The sequence below is a fragment of the Diadema setosum genome, chromosome 9 (genome assembly GCF_964275005.1).
Source record: "Diadema setosum chromosome 9, eeDiaSeto1, whole genome shotgun sequence".
NCBI classification, from domain to species: Eukaryota; Metazoa; Echinodermata; class Echinoidea; order Diadematoida; family Diadematidae; genus Diadema; species Diadema setosum.
The window spans coordinates 6,359,165-6,381,386 of NC_092693.1; the positions used below are offsets into that span (position 1 = coordinate 6,359,165).

Sequence of the window (22,222 nt, forward strand, 5' to 3'; positions counted from 1 at the left end):
GATCGGTTGAGATGTGGCTTTCATGTTTCCACGTTTTATGATGTTTTCATTTTTTGTTTGAGATAAAACTATCGAGAAATATGAAAGAGCATATTCCAAAGTTAATGTGATGAAACTTGACTTTTAAATGACTGGGGTAAGAAAAACAGGGTGATCTGAACTTTATGAAAGAAAGGACCCATCTTTAATTGCAATTGCAATCGCTTTATTCACTTGATATTTCAGAACCCGATTTACCTCAAATACATTTTAAATTCCTGTTAGAATTGTATGCTCTTTTATATTCATAAAAAAAAACCAAAAACGTTTCTAAGTATCTCGCAAAAAAGCTAAAGGCTGTAACTTCACCTCAACCAATACCCTCGGCCATCATCCCTTTAAGAACTGAATTCTGCCGAATGCTAGTACAGTATGTGAATTTATGGAACAACGCAAGAGTATCAAGGACACTGATTGTTACGTGTCACTCTTGCCCTTTCTCCAAAATGGCGTTTGAAGATGTGGCTGCGTCATACTCATAGAGCTGTATTTACATATCGCATAAATACAGCTCTATGGGCTGCGTCTATCTTTTTGTATCCACTAGGGTGTAGCGACAACAAAACTTGAGTCATACGACGTCAAAGTCGAGATTATGTTATAAAAAATGACGTTCTCTTTTACAATCACACAAAACGTGGTCATCTTGGAGGTCATATCAAAGGTCGAAGACCAGAAGAAGAGGATTCTACACAGCCTCCACTGCGTGTCTGGGCCGGTGAGTATATGTTTCTCTTTGATACTGACAGGATTGGAAACCCGATGTTAGTGATTATAATTAGACCGTGATTTGAATTTGTGCCTGCGCCTGTCACAATCAGAACATTCATTTGAGTCAGGTTCATTCATCGATTAAATACCAGGGTAGAGCGTCGTGTGGAGCTTGATTATACACACACGTGTTAATGTTTACCATTTTTTGTTTTGTTTTTTGTTTTTGTTTTGTTAGTTTCATTTAAGAGTAATTTCAGTATGTTCGGGTCTAGTTCGGTAATAAGTTTCGTATAAGCTGCTCTGTGATGAAGTGCGATAAAGCTTCCTGAAATAATAGTTATATTATACGACGCACATGCATGAACGAGAGCAGCACAAAAACCCTACCAACAACAACAAACTAAGCCTTGTCAAAAGGCTACGACAAAACAGTATGCGCATGCATGTGATGTCGTTTCTTGGTGCATGATAAGTGCTGATCGTGAACGTGTAGATGAAATTTACCATGGCGGAGGTGAATATTGGTCAACATTGTAGTGTGTCTACGTGCAACCAACTAGGTAATTACTCACCTATATAGAATTTTTATGTTTTACTCCTTTCTGTCCACACATTCGTAGCATGTGGTTCCTGTCAAGACTCCAGAAAATCTTGTTTGTCTTGAAGAAACATATGAACAGTACGTGAAACGATCGGACCGTGAGCTCCAGGCATGGCAGTCCCTGCCGCCGCATCCGGCTCACCGAGAGCTCTCCGCGGTACCGGTAGCCGAGTTGAGTGGGGCTCTGAAAGTTCCTGTGTGTTCTAAATGTGACTAGGTAGAGCGCGGGTGTATCTTGTATGATTATAGTTTAGTCAGATCTCCCATACGGTAAGATTCACTTGGGGCCCATCGTTAAATCCAAGTGTACACAACTTTTCATAGGGTTTATTACCTTTTGATCATACATGTATCTATCATCTAACATCTTCTTTAATCTGTAGCAGGCTTCTAGGCACGAGAAAATGATCAGTGATAAAGCTACCTGGCCATAGCATTAGTTGTAGATTTTAAATTTACTCTGCTCTGACTGCACTGTACACTGTTTTGACCGCACTGTACACTCTGTTTGACTCATTTTTTTTTTTAACCTCAAGTGTTGACTACCACAACTACACTGTAGTATGGAGGAGTGAAGTACTAGCAGTGATATACTCGAGGAGTTTTATCTGCACCATCCATAAAGATATGTTTCCATGAAATGATTTCTTAATGAAGATGAGTTTGTAGGTAACTATACACAGCCCTGTCGCTGTACACTTGTATTTTACAGTGTTTGGTCAGGCTAGTTTAATTTTTAGGTTAGTTGTAGCTTGCAGATGTCAGTGAAGCAACTTATGCGCTGCCCTGTGTGTGTGCTTATTTGAGTGTGCTAGAGAGCTGACCGAATCCGAGCCCTACAAGTCGTACATAGGTTTTGACATTAGAAATACGAGGAAAATGGCTTGATTGATTTTAAAAAAAAAATCTTGTTTGTTGAATGTGCTGATCATGATAATTACTGAAAGGCCTAGTCCGATATTATTTTTTTTTTCAGGATTCCCTCAGTACCGGTAATGCCATGGTTAATGGACGTTGTGTAATCTGTGTGCTGTAACAAAATTGGTGGCACGTGGGGCCAATTTGGCCAATCTTATAACATCATGGTTCTATATATATGCATACATCTTGTACTATCATGCTGAATATACACGAAAGTTTGCACAAATGATAGTGTTTACAAGTGCTCCCACTTCCACCAGAAAACTTCTTGACACCTTCATTGACATGTGGATTGAGTGAATGCAACAATATTAGTAGAACACATCAGCGAGAGTTTGAGGAAAACCGGGCAATCCGTTTAAAAGTTTCGAATTTTTGAAGTTTCTGCTTAGTCACTGCTGGATGAGAAGACTACTACAGCTTGTGATGTCACATGTGTACAACAATATAAAGAAAATATGAAGAAAATTCAAGATATTTTCACTTTTCTCGCATAATAAAAGAACACTTGACTTGCCTCTTTCAAGAGGCAAGGGGAATAATATTACCCCTAACATACGTCAGTGACGAATCAAGGAAATGCACACTTCTTTCAAAAAGTAAAATTTTGTGAAATTCTCTTTATATTTTCTTTATATCGTTGTACGCATGTGACATCATACACTGTGGTAGTCTTCTCATCCAGCAGTAAGTGTGCAGATACTTAAAAAAAAATCTTAACTTTTGAAAGGATTGTCCGATTTTCCCCAAACTTTCACTGATGTGTTCTACTAATATTGCTGCATTCACTCAATCCACATGTATATGAAGGTGGACTTGTCCTTTAAGTCCTCAATTTTATCCAGTCCTTTGTCAGTGTCAAATGTATGTCACATATATAATATGCAGCAATTTGTGATTGCTGTTGTTGAAATGTGTTAATATTTGTGAAATTTTGGTTGCATTGTCACAGACTTCCTCCCCTTTGTGTGCAGTGGCTGTTCCGGCGTGTATTGGTAAGTGTGAATATGTGATATATACTATTGATATGATCCTTTTTTCTGTACAGTTTTGTCCTACAATTTTGTACATTGTAGATTTACAGTTTACTCCATATAGGGGTTTTCGGATGATTGCAACAAGTTGAAAATCGTTGCTGACATCCATAAAAACCCCTACTGTTCCAAGAGCTATGCCGTTAAAAGGATAACAAAAAACTTGTTCAATTGAGTCAGATGGTCTGCAAACTTATGAAAAGTGTCATTGAGGCAAAAAAAAAAAAATGATAAAAAAATCACCAACTGGGTTATGGCTCATTAACTGTGATCAAACGTTCAAAAAAAAAAAAAAAAAAAAAAAAAAGGCAGAAATATTGTATGAAAGAGCATCTGGAATCCTCTGGCTTCTGGGCCACATGGTTCTTTGTACTTTGCACATTTCATGCATATAAATTTTCATGCACATTATAATAGTGGACCACCCAGGATTTTTATCCCTGATAAGTAGTGCACAGGTAACACCCAAAAGTATTGATTCCCCCCCCCCCCACCAATTTTTTTTTTCTCCTCTGTGTGTCTAGAATTTTACAACACACAGAGCAAGGGGATGAGACAGTGCATTTCATCACCATTTCATTTTTACTCATACATACTTTTCAAATTGCTCAAGAACAAATGACCCTTTTCGTTGGAGTGGTTCAAATGATCATGTGTTGTAAATGTTTAAAATAAAGTTCCTCTATGTGTACATTCTACTTACTAGGTATATAGGGCAGTGTAAAACCTGTTGCAAAGTTGAGATATTGCATCAGAGTAATTTCTCCCCTTCATTGTAAATGTCAAGTTTGATTCTGCGAGAATAAGCTTTACTCTCTCTTTAAACTTTCAGCTTGGACCACAAGAGCCAAGATGCACACAATTGCAGCAAGGTATGACAGTATCTAGACGGTTGTGTCAGTACATGTCTTCTCTGTACCTTTTATTTGCATCTTCATGTACATTCTTTGACTTTTTTTTTTTTTGCACGTACAAGTTACAGATACTTTGGTATTATGCTCTGCATTTGTATGTTATACCAACTGAAATCCCAAGCCGTGTACATGTTCACTTCGGTAGATAAAGGAAGATCAAGTTAATATAATGGTTTGCATTTCATTAAATGAAGATGAAGAAAATAAAAAAAAAAAAAGAATCAGTTACACATATTTCTGTGAAACAATAATGTCGGGCATCATCATATTTGTGTAAATGACATCAGATATATCAGTGTCTTACTCAACATGAAGTCAGCGCATATTGATTTCCTTAGTTTGACATTTTGATTCTTTAGATGCTGAGCTGTAGAATGATATAATATTTATCCCTTTTGGTTTCCCAAAACCTTCAACACAAATGGTTAGAAAGCTGGTCACCAGATAAACATAGATTTGTGAAATCCTCTTTGAACTTCAGATGCAATCAAACATCCAGCAGGTTGTGCATTAGCACAAAACTTAAAAAGTCAAAGTATGAGTGTAACATGCTTCGTAAGAACTGAAAAGTTTAATTTTAAAATATTTGTAGAATTAATTTGAAAATATTTGAAGACTTTCTTATTCAGATGGTATGTAGTTTTATATTTCAAATTATTTTGGGGGTACAAATATTGGTTTTACTGTGTATATATTTTTTTTAAACCAAATAACTGCTTGCTGCAATATTCTCAACTATATAGGGTAAAGTATTGATGAGTTACATATGATATCTGTATATTATCATACTATATACATGGTACATTTTTGGATGTTTTTATTTTCATGAATTTCGTGAGTCGAATGATCTTCGCAAAATCAACAACTCACAAAAAATGATGCCTCATGTAACACAAATGTACTGCCATTGTTAACTAAAGGTGGAAACTACAAACTTTTCTCTTTAACTAAGGATAATACTTTCTTCTGTCACTTGGTTCTTGATCATGAATTCAATCACACACAAATTTGTCCTACAAGTTTCAATTTGCAAAATATGAAACTTGTGAAATGTAAAGCATATATATGTATATACAATGAATATATATATGTATATATATATATATATATATATATATATATATATATACAGCATGAAATTGTAACAGGCTTCACTATTCTTTAATATAGTGGACTCCTTTTATAACAAAGTCCTTGGGACTGGCAATTTTCTTTCATTATATCAAAATTTTGTTTTTACCAAACAATAAAGAACAAAGAGTGGGTAATTTTGCAGCCTGAATTTTACTTTGTTGTAACCGGAATTTCGCTATAACCATGTTCGTTATAATGGGAGTGCACTGTATGTGATGTCATGACTAGGGTTAGTCTTACCCTAAAGTTGTGTTCATTCTGAATAAAAAAGGAGAAGAAAGGAAAAATGGAAATATTAAGATGAAATGGACATTATTAAATCATGTTGTAATTGCAGTCATATTCTGTGCTTTCAGTGTAACCCAAGCCGAGATGACAAGGCAGAGTATATCAGCCCAGTATCCTACGACTGTACCCTATCTGGCTGCAAGAGAGCTGAGCTTGTTCCTGTCACGTGTGAACACTGCCATAAAAATTTCTGTCTCAGGTAAGCGAGTGAAACAAGGGGAAAGTTAAGAGGGTTTCTGCTTTCTCATTTCTAAAGAACTGAGGACCTAAATCCTATTTTCTTTTTTTTTAGCGTGTATGTGTATATATAGTGTGTGCTTATGAGCAGTGTTGTACACATGCAAATTATATACTGAGATTTTCACAGGAATGTTCCATGTTTGCAATAGTTTTGCTCAGAACAAACTTTTAGAAGTCAAGATTATCTAAGAATGGTTAATGAAATTTTAATTTTTTTTTTAAATCTAGCAGTTGAAAAATCCCAAAATGAGTGACATGATATATATTTATGGAGAAAAATATCTGCGAAGTGCCACATGTCAAAATGTTGTAGATTATGTTTAGTGTTTTCTTTGTGTGACCTGGTTAGATGAATGTTAACCACAGGACTAGGCAGTTTGCATGTTTGTTTGTTTACTTTTGCATAAGGCAGGGACTCTTATATCTGTACTCAAATGTACTTGCATGTTTGACTTGTTTTAGATATATACAAAATGGAAAATGACATTTGAGTATGTTTACAAATCAGATTGTTGTGTTTACATTAATATGTCAGTCACAGACACCAGGCAGATCACCAGTGTGAAATGCTGTCCAAGGAGGAGGAACCACCTCCCATGGCAAAAACAACTCAACTTATCCAGCAGATTACAGGTACTTATGTGTGTCTGATCCTTACAGAAAGGTCATAACAGTGTTTCTGCATAAAGAATAGCTGTAGAATAAAAGTGAAGTGTGATTGGGTCCTATATAAAGAGTTTGCATTTCAAAGATTGTATGTTCAGTAAGTAGGTCACATGTTATATTCTTCAATTAAAGTTTAGACCAAGCAGTGGAAGTGGCAGATATGTTTGCCTGGAGGCAATTTGAGCATGTCATAGGGGCAAAGCTATGTTACATTTTCGCAGTGCAAATAAAAATATTTTATTGATGGTGAAATCTGTCAGTGGAACAAAACAGTCATTTCTTTTTTTGTTAAAAGTCAGATAAATTATGGAATGTAAGGAGTAGGATGACTTTGTTTTTGTGAAACCTTTTGCTGTCAAAATCTCTGCTTGCAGTAGCTGTATTTATCATTTATAATCATTTTTTTTTTTTTAAACTGCAAATGAACAGTGTGGTTTCATGTGTGTAACTTTTTTTGAAATTTCACTATTTGTACCTCCTGTCCACCCTCGTTTCGCTCTCATGAAGCTTCCAAAAAATCTGATGAAACCAAAGTCAAGACGAAGGGCAGAGGAGTGAAGTCTGCTAAAATGGCTGCCAAGGTGGCTCTTATGAAGATGAAAATGCATGCTCTTGGTGACCAATCTATACCACAGGTGAGTTCCACATGTTTCCACATGTCCATTCAGCATGGTTTGATGTTTCCTTTGTGATGCAAAAATGTAAGGAAACTTGGAGATTTGGTTGTATTTTGTCAATCTGGAGTGAAGGGAAATTGTAAATAAGCTTGTATGCATTTGATACATACGATGATACAGGTGACAAAGCATCAGCATTCAGAATCCTTGATCTACCATTCTTTTATGTAATTTATCAGTGACATTTCTTGTGGTTATTACAAATGTTAAGATGGACAATATCTGACAGTTTCATTGAATTTCAAAGGCGATTATGAAAGAAAAGTAGATAATTTATCTAAAAGATATCCTGATCATGGGTTTGTTTGCACTCCAGCTGCTGATAAATACCTGGATGTCTGACCACAGGAATAACTCTTGTTGGAACATCAAACAAATAGAAACCCTCTCTTTGATTTTAACAGATCATAAATGTATGTAAGAAAGGATGACCGTCTTCTTGCATTTGCTGATTTATGTAGAAACTACACATTTTGTGTAGGAAAACCAGTTAAGGAAAGCTTTAAAGGGACTGTACAGTACTGGTTGATGTGGGGATTCATGTTTTGAACATTCCTAAGTGAGATAATAAGAAACCTCTTATGAAATATGAAAGAGCATGTAATTTTAAGAAGGATTCAATGTTTATTTGATGAAAATTGGTGTTCAAATGGCTGAGATATCAAAAAAAGTGTGAATAATAAGACTACAGGCCACGCCTTTTATTAGAATCTCTTTGTTTCACCTTGTTTTCGGATATCTCAGCCATTTCAAAACCGATTTTCATCAAATAAACTTTTGATACCCCTTAAAATTGCATGCTCTTTGACATTTCATAGAGTGATTTCTGAATTTCTCTCAAAACGTTAAAAGCTAAATCACCAGAACTGTACACACCCTTTAAAAGAAGCAAGTTTGTTTTGCTTGTTTCACGTTCCCATAAGCTGAAAGTCTGCAGCCAGTGGAAATGTCTGAATTTTGTTTAAAGCCCAAACAAAGTTCTGGTATGCCTGCAAAAGTTGTCAAATTTTGCTCCAAAATGTGAACGTATGCCTAGGAAATGTGCGGAATAACGCTGTAATAACAAGATATTCGATGGGTAAGGACGAAAATGGGATATATTAACCAAAAACATTCAGTCTCGGAACTTACCCGAACGGGGTCAGGCTAGACTCGGACTCCGGGATAACTCGGCCTCGCTTTGCTTGACGGCGGGATGATGAGTTGTACTGCTACTGGTTTTCCCTCTGGATTGTACAGTACTATGCATACGGGAGCGGCCTGTATAAACTACATTGTAGCGTTCTGGCTACTCGCAGTAATGGTCCGAGTTGTTACAACACGCGCATCAAAAACCTCTTTGGCGCGCATGCAAAATTAGTGTGCGCCTCTCAAGCACCTCTAAAAACAATCAAAGACAATTGATAAACAACAACAAAAACTTCAAAGACCGCGCGTCTCAGCAACTGAGGTGATGTGCGTATTATAAAGCGTCTTTGCTAGTAGGCTTGAGGAGCGCGCGCTGTCCATTTGTTTTGTACAGGATTAGCACGCACTTTCCTGTCTGCTCAGTAAGGCCTCGTTTGGCCGGTGCCCGTAGTATTATAGAGTACTGATGAACATGGCGATCACGAACTGTGTGTAAATTGTCTGAAATAGGGTCGAGTTTTCCCTGAGACCGAGTTAGTCTGGAGCCTTCTGGAATAAAAGTCGGTTTACCGACTTTTATTATTTTTCTCAAAATACTCCAAAACGACTCATCATTCCGGCAAACCGCGTCAGCCAGGTAAGTTTCTTTGTAGACTCTTTCGATATATTGCAAGCAAATATGAAATGGTGCCAGACGGGTTCTCAAGCCCTTACCAGAACTTAGTTTTCACTTTAATCCACAGAAGGAGAGAGTGTTCTTCCATGTACACCTTCCCAAGTCCTGCACAGACAGACACAAGCCAATGTTCTTCTCAAGCATGTGGAGTGTCGGCAAAGCAGTGGATAGGACTGCTGCCCTCTTGAGTCTGAAAAATGAAAACAACATTGCCAGTGCCAAGGTAGGTTTAATGGGTGTTTTTTTTTTTTCTGTTGTCTTTTGTTGTTTTGTTTTTTGTTTACCACAAGTGTTACCAATATTATTTTGGAGATGTATGTGACGCTTATGGGAAATCTTGTTAAGTTTCATGCTGCTGCTTTTGCATCATGTAGTTGTAATTCAGGAAAGTAATTTGTGTTTGTACAACCTCCCATTAATTTTCCATAATTGTTAATCATCATTATAAAAGCTGCTGTCATTATATCTAGATCAGATTACCTCACAGTTTTGCAATAAGGGATGAAACTGGTCTTTGTTTTGCCATACTTGCGCAAAGTTCTTTAGCTGCCTTCCAGTCGTCTCTACTGAAAAAAAAAGAAAAAAAAAGAGATGGAGGGCAATCCCATAATGCTTCCTGTTAGTTTTCTATGGAAGGTTATTTGTTCAGTTAGCCTGCTTTTGTTTGAAAATTCAACAGTACCTTTTAATACAGAAGAGTTTCTATCTTTGGCTGCCCATCAATTCATAGGAACATAGACTCTAGACAAAGCTTTGCTGATTCCTCATATGTGCTGTTGTTTTTATATATTTTTTGATGCATTATTTATCGTAATTGTAGTTCTGTAGGAGGTTTGAAAAGTAAACATTTGTTCATGTTGGGCAAATAAGCAAATTAGGAAAAAAATTGTCGTGAATAAGTAATCTTTATTGCAGAAACTGAGAATGTTCCACCCCGAGAGTGGGGACGTGCTGGCAATGGATGCTAAACTGGAGTCCCTCCTTGCTGCTGAGTCTGACCTCCCCTTGTACAGCGGGGGTGGAATCATCCTGGAGTATGTGGACAATCACTGTATACGCTTGGCTAATGTCACGGAGTACCAGTCGTGATGCTCCTTCGGCCGAGAATAGACCAAAATGGCAAGTAAGTTATTTTGAGCAGTGATCAGAAACTATTTATCCTGTGGCATGAATTTAAAGTGAATGGTCATTAGCAAGCTGACTTTGAAAAGACACAGGAAATGTTAAAAGACAGACTAGTAGCGACTGATTTGCCTGTATGTCATGTTGGCTTAGTGCAGTTTGTGCAGACTTATGGAATTGAAAATTTCAGAACATTTCATTTCAGATCCTATTCTAATAAAACTTCTGCTAATCTGTTGAATTTATGGTCAACTCAAAAACAGAATGGAATTTTATTCAAATTTATGAAGTTCTTCCGTCGAGATGTTTTCATTGCAACTGATTGACAAATTGCCCTACATCGACGTAAATAAGCACTGAATTGATCAGTGTTTTAGTAGTAGCCATGATAAAAAATCATGGGCGTGTACATACTCGAGCAGGATTCGAACCCACGACCTCCTGATCACCGGACAGGCGTCATCTCCACTAGACCACCGAGCTTTCGCCCGACAGCAAGTGTTGGTTCTAATCCTTATAGCATGCAGCGGGTACTGCTTTGTTATTCAAATTTATGAAGTTCTTCCGTCGAGATGTTTTCATTGCAACTGATTGACAAATTGCCCTACATCGACGTAAATAAGCACTGAATTGATCAGTGTTTTAGTAGTAGCCATGATAAAAAATCATGGGCGTGTACATACTCGAGCAGGATTCGAACCCACGACCTCCTGATCACCGGACAGGCGTCATCTCCACTAGACCACCGAGCTTTCGCCCGACAGCAAGTGTTGGTTCTAATCCTTATAGCATGCAGCGGGTACTGCTTTGTTATTCAAATTTATGAAGTTCTTCTGTCGAGATGTTTTCATTGCAACTGATTGACAAATTGCCCTACATCGACGTAAATAAGCACTGAATTGATCAGTGTTTTAGTAGTAGCCATGATAAAAAATCATGGGCGTGTACATACTCGAGCAGGATTCGAACCCACGCCCTCCTGATCACCGGACAGGCGTCATCTCCACTAGACCACCGAGCTTTCGCCCGACAGCAAGTGTTGGTTCTAATCCTTATAGCATGCAGCGGGTACTGCTTTGTTATTCAAATTTATGAAGTTCTTCCGTCGAGATGTTTTCATTGCAACTGATTGACAAATTGCCCTACATCGACGTAAATAAGCACTGAATTGATCAGTGTTTTAGTTGTAGCCATGATAAAAAATCATGGGCGTGTACATACTCGAGCAGGATTCGAACCCACGACCTCCTGATCACCGGACAGGCGTCATCTCCACTAGACCACCGAGCTTTCGCCCGACAGCAAGTGTTGGTTCTAATCCTTATAGCATGCAGCGGGTACTGCTTTGTTATTCAAATTTATGAAGTTCTTCCGTCGAGATGTTTTCATTGCAACTGATTGACAAATTGCCCTACATCGACGTAAATAAGCACTGAATTGATCAGTGTTTTAGTAGTAGCCATGATAAAAAATCATGGGCGTGTACATACTCGAGCAGGATTCGAACCCACGACCTCCTGATCACCGGACAGGCGTCATCTCCACTAGACCACCGAGCTTACGCCCGACAGCAAGTGTTGGTTCTAATCCTTATAGCATGCAGCGGGTACTGCTTTGTTATTCAAATTTATGAAGTTCTTCCGTCGAGATGTTTTCATTGCAACTGATTGACAAATTGCCCTACATCGACGTAAATAAGCACTGAATTGATCAGTGTTTTAGTAGTAGCCATGATAAAAAATCATGGGCGTGTACATACTCGAGCAGGATTCGAACCCACGACCTCCTGATCACCGGACAGGCGTCATCTCCACTAGACCACCGAGCTTTCGCCCGACAGCAAGTGTTGGTTCTAATCCTTATAGCATGCAGCGGGTACTGCTTTGTTATTCAAATTTATGAAGTTCTTCCGTCGAGATGTTTTCATTGCAACTGATTGACAAATTGCCCTACATCGACGTAAATAAGCACTGAATTGATCAGTGTTTTAGTAGTAGCCATGATAAAAAATCATGGGCGTGTACATACTCGAGCAGGATTCGAACCCACGACCTCCTGATCACCGGACAGGCGTCATCTCCACTAGACCACCGAGCTTTCGCCCGACAGCAAGTGTTGGTTCTAATCCTTATAGCATGCAGCGGGTACTGCTTTGTTATTCAAATTTATGAAGTTCTTCCGTCGAGATGTTTTCATTGCAACTGATTGACAAATTGCCCTACATCGACGTAAATAAGCACTGAATTGATCAGTGTTTTAGTAGTAGCCATGATAAAAAATCATGGGCGTGTACATACTCGAGCAGGATTTGAACCCACGACCTCCTGATCACCGGACAGGCGTCATCTCCACTAGACCACCGAGCTTTCGCCCGACAGCAAGTGTTGGTTCTAATCCTTATAGCATGCAGCGGGTACTACTTTGTTATTCAAACTGATCAATTCAGTGCTTATTTACGTCGATGTAGGGCAATTTGTCAATCAGTTGCAATGAAAACATCTCGACGGAAGAACTTCATAAATTTGAATAACAAAGCAGTACCCGCTGCATGCTATAAGGATTAGAACCAACACTTGCTGTCGGGCGAAAGCTCGGTGGTCTAGTGGAGATGACGCCTGTCCGGTGATCAGGAGGTCGTGGGTTCGAATCCTGCTTGAGTATGTACACGCCCATGATTTTTTATCATGGCTACTACTAAAACACTGATCAATTCAGTGCTTATTTACGTCGATGTAGGGCAATTTGTCAATCAGTTGCAATGAAAACATCTCGACGGAAGAACTTCATAAATTTGAATAACAAAGCAGTACCCGCTGCATGCTATAAGGATTAGAACCAACACTTGCTGTCGGGCGAAAGCTCGGTGGTCTAGTGGAGATGACGCCTGTCCGGTGATCAGGAGGTCGTGGGTTCGAATCCTGCTCGAGTATGTACACGCCCATGATTTTTTATCATGGCTACTACTAAAACACTGATCAATTCAGTGCTTATTTACGTCGATGTAGGGCAATTTGTCAATCAGTTGCAATGAAAACATCTCGACGGAAGAACTTCATAAATTTGAATAACAAAGCAGTACCCGCTGCATGCTATAAGGATTAGAACCAACACTTGCTGTCGGGCGAAAGCTCGGTGGTCTAGTGGAGATGACGCCTGTCCGGTGATCAGGAGGTCGTGGGTTCGAATCCTGCTCGAGTATGTACACGCCCATGATTTTTTATCATGGCTACTACTAAAACACTGATCAATTCAGTGCTTATTTACGTCGATGTAGGGCAATTTGTCAATCAGTTGCAATGAAAACATCTCGACAGAAGAACTTCATAAATTTGAATAACAAAGCAGTACCCGCTGCATGCTATAAGGATTAGAACCAACACTTGCTGTCGGGCGAAAGCTCGGTGGTCTAGTGGAGATGACGCCTGTCCGGTGATCAGGAGGTCGTGGGTTCGAATCCTGCTCGAGTATGTACACGCCCATGATTTTTTATCATGGCTACTACTAAAACACTGATCAATTCAGTGCTTATTTACGTCGATGTAGGGCAATTTGTCAATCAGTTGCAATGAAAACATCTCGACGGAAGAACTTCATAAATTTGAATAACAAAGCAGTACCCGCTGCATGCTATAAGGATTAGAACCAACACTTGCTGTCGGGCGAAAGCTCGGTGGTCTAGTGGAGATGACGCCTGTCCGGTGATCAGGAGGTCGTGGGTTCGAATCCTGCTCGAGTATGTACACGCCCATGATTTTTTATCATGGCTACTACTAAAACACTGATCAATTCAGTGCTTATTTACGTCGATGTAGGGCAATTTGTCAATCAGTTGCAAAGAATGGAATTTTTTGAAATATGCATCCCATGTGACAGCTGTCCTAATTTTCCACAAAGTTTTACGCAAATAATAACTGCCTAAAATGATAGCATACATTGTGTGAAATTCGACAAACAATTTATAAATTAATTGCCTGAAGAATCTTAACAAGGGAAAGTGAGGGTGGATTTTTTTCCTGTCCTGTTCTGCATGCTTCTGGAATACACTAATGATGTTGAATGCTTTAATGTTAATTTGGAAGCCTTTAAGATATTAGATTTTTTTTGTGTGTGTGTCCTTCACCCCCGTAAAGCTAATGGGAAGATTTTGTTTTGTAGTAGAGAAGCATGTGCCTGGTTTCAACTCACAAACCACCAGTCTTGAAAAGTGAACATTCCTAGAGCTCTTATCCTTCTTGAGAGGAAACCAAAACCCAAAGAGCAATGTGGATTGAGAGTTGTAATCACTGGATAAGGAAACTAGTAGAGTCCATGACATTGTGTGTGGACAACAATAGAAAGAAAATATAAAGAGAATTCCATAAAAATAAATTTTTCATAAGAATTACACATTCCATTAATTTGATGCGGATAGTATTATTCCCCCTGCTTTCTGAAAGCAGTTAGTCAAGTGCTCATTTATTATTCTAGAAAAGAGAAAGCATGTTGAATTTTCTTTATATTTTCTTTACATTGTTGTCCACACATGATGTCACAAACTCAAGTAGTCTCCTTATCCAGTGGTTCCAACACCAAAACTTTAAAAATTCAAAGCTTTTGCATCAATTGTCCAATTTTCCTCACACTTTCACTGATAGGTTCTACTAATGTTGCTGCTTTCACTCAATCCACATTTCTCTTTGGGTTTTGGTTTCCTTTAAATGTTCAAACCCTCCCGGCAGAGCCATACACTGAGTGGCATGTACTTGAAAAATCTTGGCATTTGTTATTTGTGATATTTGTCAGCCACGACATAGAGAAAAATTTGTTTGAAAGATAGGAAAACACAAGCATTACAGAACAATTAAAGGGTGTGTACAGTTCTGGTTGAGGTGAGGATTTAGCTTTTAACATTTTGCGAGATATTCAGAAACCACTCTATGATATGTCAAAGAGCATGCAATTCTAAGGGGTATCAAAAGTGTATTTGATGAAAATCGGTTTTGAAATGGCTGAGATATCCAAAAACAAAGTGAAACAAAGAAATCCTAATAAAAGCGTGGCCTGTCGCCTTTTATTGTTATCACTTTTTTGGATATCTCAGCCAACTGAAAACCAATTTTCATCGAATGAACATTGAATCCTTCTTAAAATTGTACGCTCTGTCATATTTCATATGAGGTTTCTCATTATCTCACTAAGGAATGTTCAAAACCTGAATCCCCACCTCAACCAGTACTGTACAGTCCCTTTAACAAAATCTCTGATATAGATGGTACGGTGTTGTAGTCATTGGACTCGCTTTGTGCTGTAGATGTAGCCCGGATGTAGGTATTGCATCTGGTAACTCAGTGGTTTGTGGGTGCAGTATGGTCAAACTAGTGTATCTCAGTGACTTCTCAGTGTTCCCTTTATTTTCCTCATACAAGAAATTTCCCCATCCACTTTTGTTTGTCTCTTCACTCTTATTTACTCACTGGGGGAAAGCAATGTACAACATGAATAGTAAAAACAAGGTATTATTTCTATTTGATACATTTTATCTTTTTTCGGGGGTACTTTCTAGGCACATTATTGTAATATGGGCTTACTGATTTTATATACTGGAAAGGTAAAGTGCTTTTAAAAAAGTTTGTGGAGATATATTATTTCTATACAGATTTAAATGTAAGCAGGACAGACAATAGTAGGTGTGAAATACATGCCAGTCTGGGAAAATCTATATGTTGATTTGAAGGTAAATGTAATGAGGGAGGCTGATGACAAGTTGGTATTGGTGCTGCAATCTTTCTGTGATGAGAAACGCACTCAAATCCTATGACAGCATGCATCTCTGTCAGACAATGGACAAAATGAAACTCTCTGGAGACTAAGATGGTGCGATCAATTTGACAGGCCAACAACCATATGTGCCAACACTTTCCCCTCTGACATACACAAAGAATAATCCCTGCTTGTAAAAGAAGGTTACATGAGGGCATGGAAAGAGCTATTTCTAGGAGAAGCCTAATTTGATGTGTGTATGTATCCATGTACTTGACCGCAGAGCAAATCCTTGTGGGGGTGAGACACGCTCTCTCTCTCTCTCAGCTCATAGTCTCAGACTGTAGACGTGCGTGTAATTGAGAATTGCGGAAAGCCCCCTGTATCATGTTCCGTCTTCCGCAATTGCGACGTTGCACAACACAAGCGCAGCGGGCGGGGGGACGAAAGATTTGGGTCTATTTTTGGCACTGCATCAAATCCAGGGAAGTTGCCACTTTCTCGTTGGTTGTAGGGGTTGCTGCAGCATCTTTTCAGCATTGCTTCATCCCATGGATCATGTTACATCCGTTTATCTGCTCACTGTATGATTTGGAATTGAACCTTTGAATTTTGTGTGGTAGTGAAGAGCAGGTTTGGAATTATATGCTCTCAAATGTGAATTGTACAAGGGATGATTAGAATGAAGATCAAATATAATGTAAATGAAAGCAATGATAGTGTTTGAAATGATGATGATGATGATGATGTTGATAACAATGATAGTAATAATGGTATTGATATTAACAATGATAATAATTATGTTAATGACAACAATAATGATATTGATAATGGTTATGATATTATGTAATTATATCAAACAAATCTATGATTATCTTAAATCATGTCTAGGGAAGCAGCATCTGCCTGTTTTTGTGAGCTTGAAATGGACACATTTATGACTTCTTCTTTTTTTTGTGCCAAGGGCTTAATAGTGAGAACCATCTCTTATGACCCCAACAACAGTAGTAAAGAAAGAATCTTGCACACTGTGAGTGTACATGATATTTTTGCCACCTTTCGGATACTTTCTTATGTGATTCTATACTTGGAAAGAGATTACAGTTTTTTTTTTTTTTTTCTTCTTCAGGTAATTATATCTCACGTGAGTCATTGAGTGATCTTGTTCCCCTGCACAAAACTGCTTTTGATCCAGGGTTGTGCCATTACTTCTAAATACTCATTCCATGATAAGGCAGAACTTTATTCATTGAGGATGGTTTGATTTTGCTACAACACGCATTTCCCATAGACGCTTGCCCGAGTGTACTCGGGACTCGTCCTCAACGGGTTAAGATATAATGTTAGCTCATTTTTTTCTATTCATGCATTTTTTATTCAACTTTGCAGTAAACATGTGTTCAAGTGTTTCTGACAATGTCACACTTGAGATTTTGTACTTTGAGAATTATCAGACCAAATTTCTAAGGCGATTTTTGTAGTATCTTCTCAAATCTTCAAAGTATTGTTATGTGACTCATAGTAGAGATATTTAGTGCCATTGACTAATATTAGATTATAAAAAGCAATATTTTCATTATCATTGTAATTGCTAGTTAATAAGAGGTCTTGCTCCACCTGATGAATTATTTTTATCACCCAACCACAAGTCTTTGATTATGATTAGATTTAAGTACTTTCTGTTTGTTAACTGTGCCATTATTTTATTGTTGTTGATATATCTACACAGGAAAGTCGGTGCATCTTATAGAGAGGCATGATAAAGTGTCTGTCTTTTTTTTTCTTTTTCACACAACTGATAAATCATGGACTTTTTTTTTTTTTTTTTTTTTTTTTTTTTTTTTTTTTAGCCATGTGCATGAGCCATGTTGCCATAGCAATACTTTGAAGGCATGAACAAGGCGGGCTGGCTGTTGGCACAAGGTTCTGCTATATTTAGTTACCATCATGCTGGTTTATTGCAAGATGATTTTTTTTTTTTTTTTTCGCCTTCTTTTTTTCTCATCTCAAGAGGAAGTAGGTAATGGAATATGAAGATGCATAGATGACACGGTCAATGTTAGGAATGAAATTTGAGAAGAGTCCGGCAAACGGGGAAATCCAGGCTGTGCGGAAAGTGAAAATAGCATCTCCTCTCTCGTTGCCCCCCCCCATCTCTATTTTATAGCATTCTCTCAATGAACTGATTTTTATGTGCTGTATGTACGTACAATGTGTAAATGTACAGCATTGTACATCAAGTACACTGCATTTCACAGTCAGCTTTCTAATTCTTTGTCAGTATTCTGGTCCTTAAAGGGACTGTACAGTACTGGTTGAGGTGGGGATTCATGTTTTGAACATTCCTAAGTGAGATAATGAAAAGCCTCTTATGAAATATGAAAGAGCATGTAATTCTAAGAAGGATTCAACGTTTATTTGATGAAAATTGGTTTTCAAATGGCTGAGATATCCCAAAAAGTGCTAATAATAAAAGGTAACATACCACAACTTTATTAGGATCTCTTTGTTTCACCTTGTTTTTGAATATCTCAGCCATTTCAAAACCGATTTTCATCGAATAAACTTTTGATTCCCCTTAGAACTGCATGCTCTTTGACATCTCACAGAGTGGTTTCTGAATATCTCGCAAAACATTAAAAGCTAAATCCTCACCTCGACCAGAACTGTACACACCCTTTAAAAACTAAGACAAATTTGCAAGTCTTTCTTTTTCTTTTTTCAAAGTATATTCTGCTGATTAGAGTGAGATGGATAATGGAAATCATAAGTGCATAAACTTCAGGCTCAATGTTAATGATAAATTACCAAAATGATTTTACCAAGCTTCACTTTCATTTCAGTTTTGTCAAGGCAAAAACATGCTAAGAGATCCCATAAAACTGAAGTTTCATGAAGTTTCATGAAGAATCACTATAGTGCTATTTTTTGTTGACACAGTTTAGATTTTTTAATTTACTAAGTCATTCAATATATATGATAAAGCATGTGCTATTTGAATGTGTCTTTGCTTTTATAGATTTTCTTCATGAAATATGAACTTGGGTGTGTAGATCATGCTTCCCAAAGAGCATTGTAGTTAGAATGAGCCACGTGGACAGAAATAGAGCCAAAATGTGGATGTCACCATAGTGATGGGCTTGTTGCCAATCACAGCAAACTTTAACCAATGTTTGTTTGTTTGTTTTGCTGTCTTTTCCACTCATTGCAGGTTTGTAGTGCAATCTCCCTTGGACCCCATTTGATCTGATCACGATTCTCTACCATCCTTCAGTTTCCATGGCAACGACAGTCTCCTCTCTCTCTTGGTTGTCAATGTCACTAGCTAGGGCTCCTGAGTGCTGCTCCATCATGTCATGTGCAGCCTTTTTCTGATCACCTGACAAACTGCTATGGAGTTCTTCGACATTAAACCCGTTGAGGATGGACTGATTTTGTTATAACACACATTTCCCATCTAGACCCCTGCCCGAGTTTATACATCCTCATCGGGGTAAGAAGACAACAAAGGACACAGAGCAAATTAAACAGAGAGAGAGAGGAGCCATGAGGAGCAGATGAGATGAGTCTGGTCTGTGATCATTGACAGTGGCCAGTTATGCCATTTCTTGGTGGTAAGTTGGTGCTTGGATGACACGTTTTGTCACCAGTTGCATGGTCGTATCTTTCACCCCTCTTGGGTGGGTTTGATTTTTGCTTGTTTCAGTTACTGTTTTGCAAGATATCAAGAAACCACTTATGAAACAGTACAGAGCAAACCATTGTAAGAGGAATTCAAAGTGTATTTGATCAAAATTGGTTTTGGAATGACCAAGACATCTAAAAACAATGTAAAACAAGGCAATTGTAGTAAAAGGTGGGTCCCATCTTTTATTATGATTGCTCTGTTTTGGATATCTCAACCATTTCAAAACCAATTTTCATCCAAATGAACATTGAATTCCTCTTGGAATTACATGCTCTTTCATATTTCATAAGAGGTTTCTCATTTTCTCCCCCAAAATGTTATAAACCTGAAACAAACTGAACAAACCTGAACAAACTATATGATCCCTTTAAAAAGAAAAGAAATGAAAAGTGCAATGCCCTTTATAGAGAGAGTAGGGATTCAAATGACTTTACGAATTGAGAGGATTCACTGCAGTCAGCATGTTTTCCCTTCATACTCACTCCATTCAAAAGATTTGTCTTCAAAGATGTTCTTTAACCCATTGAGGACGAGTCCCGAGTATACTCGGGCAAGCGTCTATGGGAAATGCGTGTTGTAGCAAAATCAAACCACCCTGAACGGGTTTAGTGCTTTCTCAACATCTCTGGTGAGTGATGTTTTTGATAATCCCTCACCAAGTTTGTTATCTCTGTCCAGTGAAAATATTTGTAATTTACCTTAAAGGCATAATTTACCATTTGCAGATGAAACAAAAACCCAGCATTAGTGCTTTAAAATAATTATAAAATGTGAGTTAGGAAGATAAAAACAGCTACTGTAAAAATTTGATGCCGTATAATCAATGTTAAGTATTGTTAATATGTGAACAATGAGTTACAATAAAATGTTTCCAGATTAAACCATCTACAGTTATGGTTTATTGAGAAAAATACTAATATCTCCTTATATTTTAGGCTTTATTGGGAAAATTTTATAGGGTAGGATGTTTTGTGATACAACAGACCCACACATATGCATCAAACGTGATATCTTAAAATTTTTCAAAATCACTGCTCCCAATGGTAAACAGGACCTTTAACCGTAATACCTCTTTTGCCAAGACTTTGTGAATACCAGGTGCTATATATACGTGGTGATTGCATAAATTTGTGCTCACAGAGACGAGTGTGTGTCTGAAAAAGGATCATCCTTATAAAAAGGTAGCAGACGTGCAAAAGAATAGCATTCTGTAGATTGTTAGGCAATACATGACATGATGTCTTTGCACGTCAGAGGCTTTGAATGGCAAGTCACTTTTCTAGTTTTCACTGAGCTCCTGAGCACTGTATGGCACTTACACCCAGCCGTAATTACTAGCGTAGAACTATCTCTACTTGTAATACACAACCAATGACTTCATATGTAAATAAAATGTTAAGAGTACTAACACATATGCATACACTCTTTGTTTTTTTCTTTGATAAACCTGCCAGAACTCAGTGCATTTGATATACTTGGGGTTTGGTGAATACACTGGCAAATGTGGTTTATCAAAAAAGTCCTTTTACTGCATCTTTGAACTCATTAACTTTGAACAGCAAGACAGACCCCTTGGCATTGCATTCTTTAGTGCTCCATCCTGCAGGTCAACATACACTTGCTCTACATGAGCTTTCCATGTTGAGATCACAGTTAATGAAATCACAGATCACCCAGTTGCTTAGTTTACAATTTCTTACCCGTCTACAAGTACTTAGTCTACAATTTTCCCGTGTTTGAACCAAAATATGATTTTGATTAGTATGTTATCTATCTGCGGTGGTTTGCAGCTGCACTTATGATCACATACCCAAGTTAAAGTGTGATATGTGTGCTACAGGGTTGGCACACACGACTAAAAGTTGCTGTGTGCAATATTGTAGAGCCTACCAGTGGTTGCCTGTGGCCCCAAGATTTTTAGGCCGGGCTTTCTTTTGTTGAAGTAATTTGTGAATCAAGAAGACTCGGATGGGCTTTATTTGCCAGTAACATACATGTGTAATTATCACTTTGTCTGCACTTTCTGAATGGAACTTGTGATCGATAAATGACATTCAATGTCGTAATATTTATCTTCCCAATGCAAACAAGTTGATAAATGAATGATGTTGAGTATATCTAAACAACTTTTGTGACACACATACATACTAATGAGCTCTGAAACATCGCAAGTTGAAATTAAGTGAATAAAAGTGATGTAAACTTCAATATATGTTAAAAAAAAAAAGTTGCAATCTGTGTTTGTTTTTGTACTGGGTCCTTGTAGTTAATGCATGGCTTTTTTCTCTCCCCCCCCCCCCAAAAAAAAGAAAGAAAATTATTGATTTCTTGCTCATTTGTTATACACCTCCCACACATGCTTTTACAATTACAGTGAGATATTTTGAATGTTTGTTTGCTTTCTTTAGCTTATGTTAATGAACTATTGAAGATATGATAAGTTTTAAGACTTATATAGAGATGAATACACTTCAAGAGCTCATAGATGAAAAGAATGAAATAAATGATTTCATGTGCACTTCACTTGAGGGAGTTGCTTAAAGGGACTGTACAGTACTGGGTGAGGTGGGAATTCATGTTTTGAACATTCCTAAGTGAGATAATGAGAAACCTCTTATGAAATATGAAAGAGCATACAATT

General features: G+C 37.8%; 1 protein-coding gene across 1 annotated transcript; it reads left to right on the forward strand.

Moving 5' to 3' along the window:
- Positions 1 to 1,258: 1,258 nt before the first annotated feature.
- On the forward strand, positions 1,259 to 19,637 carry LOC140233042 (AN1-type zinc finger protein 1-like). Its single transcript, XM_072313149.1, has 9 exons — positions 1,259 to 1,313; positions 3,228 to 3,270; positions 4,142 to 4,181; positions 5,714 to 5,844; positions 6,421 to 6,518; positions 7,059 to 7,186; positions 9,100 to 9,255; positions 9,948 to 10,155; positions 19,105 to 19,637. Exons 1-8 carry the CDS (start codon positions 1,259 to 1,261, stop codon positions 10,119 to 10,121), a joined length of 825 nt encoding a protein of 274 aa, XP_072169250.1. The 3' UTR covers positions 10,122 to 10,155; positions 19,105 to 19,637.
- Positions 19,638 to 22,222: the final 2,585 nt, after the last annotated feature.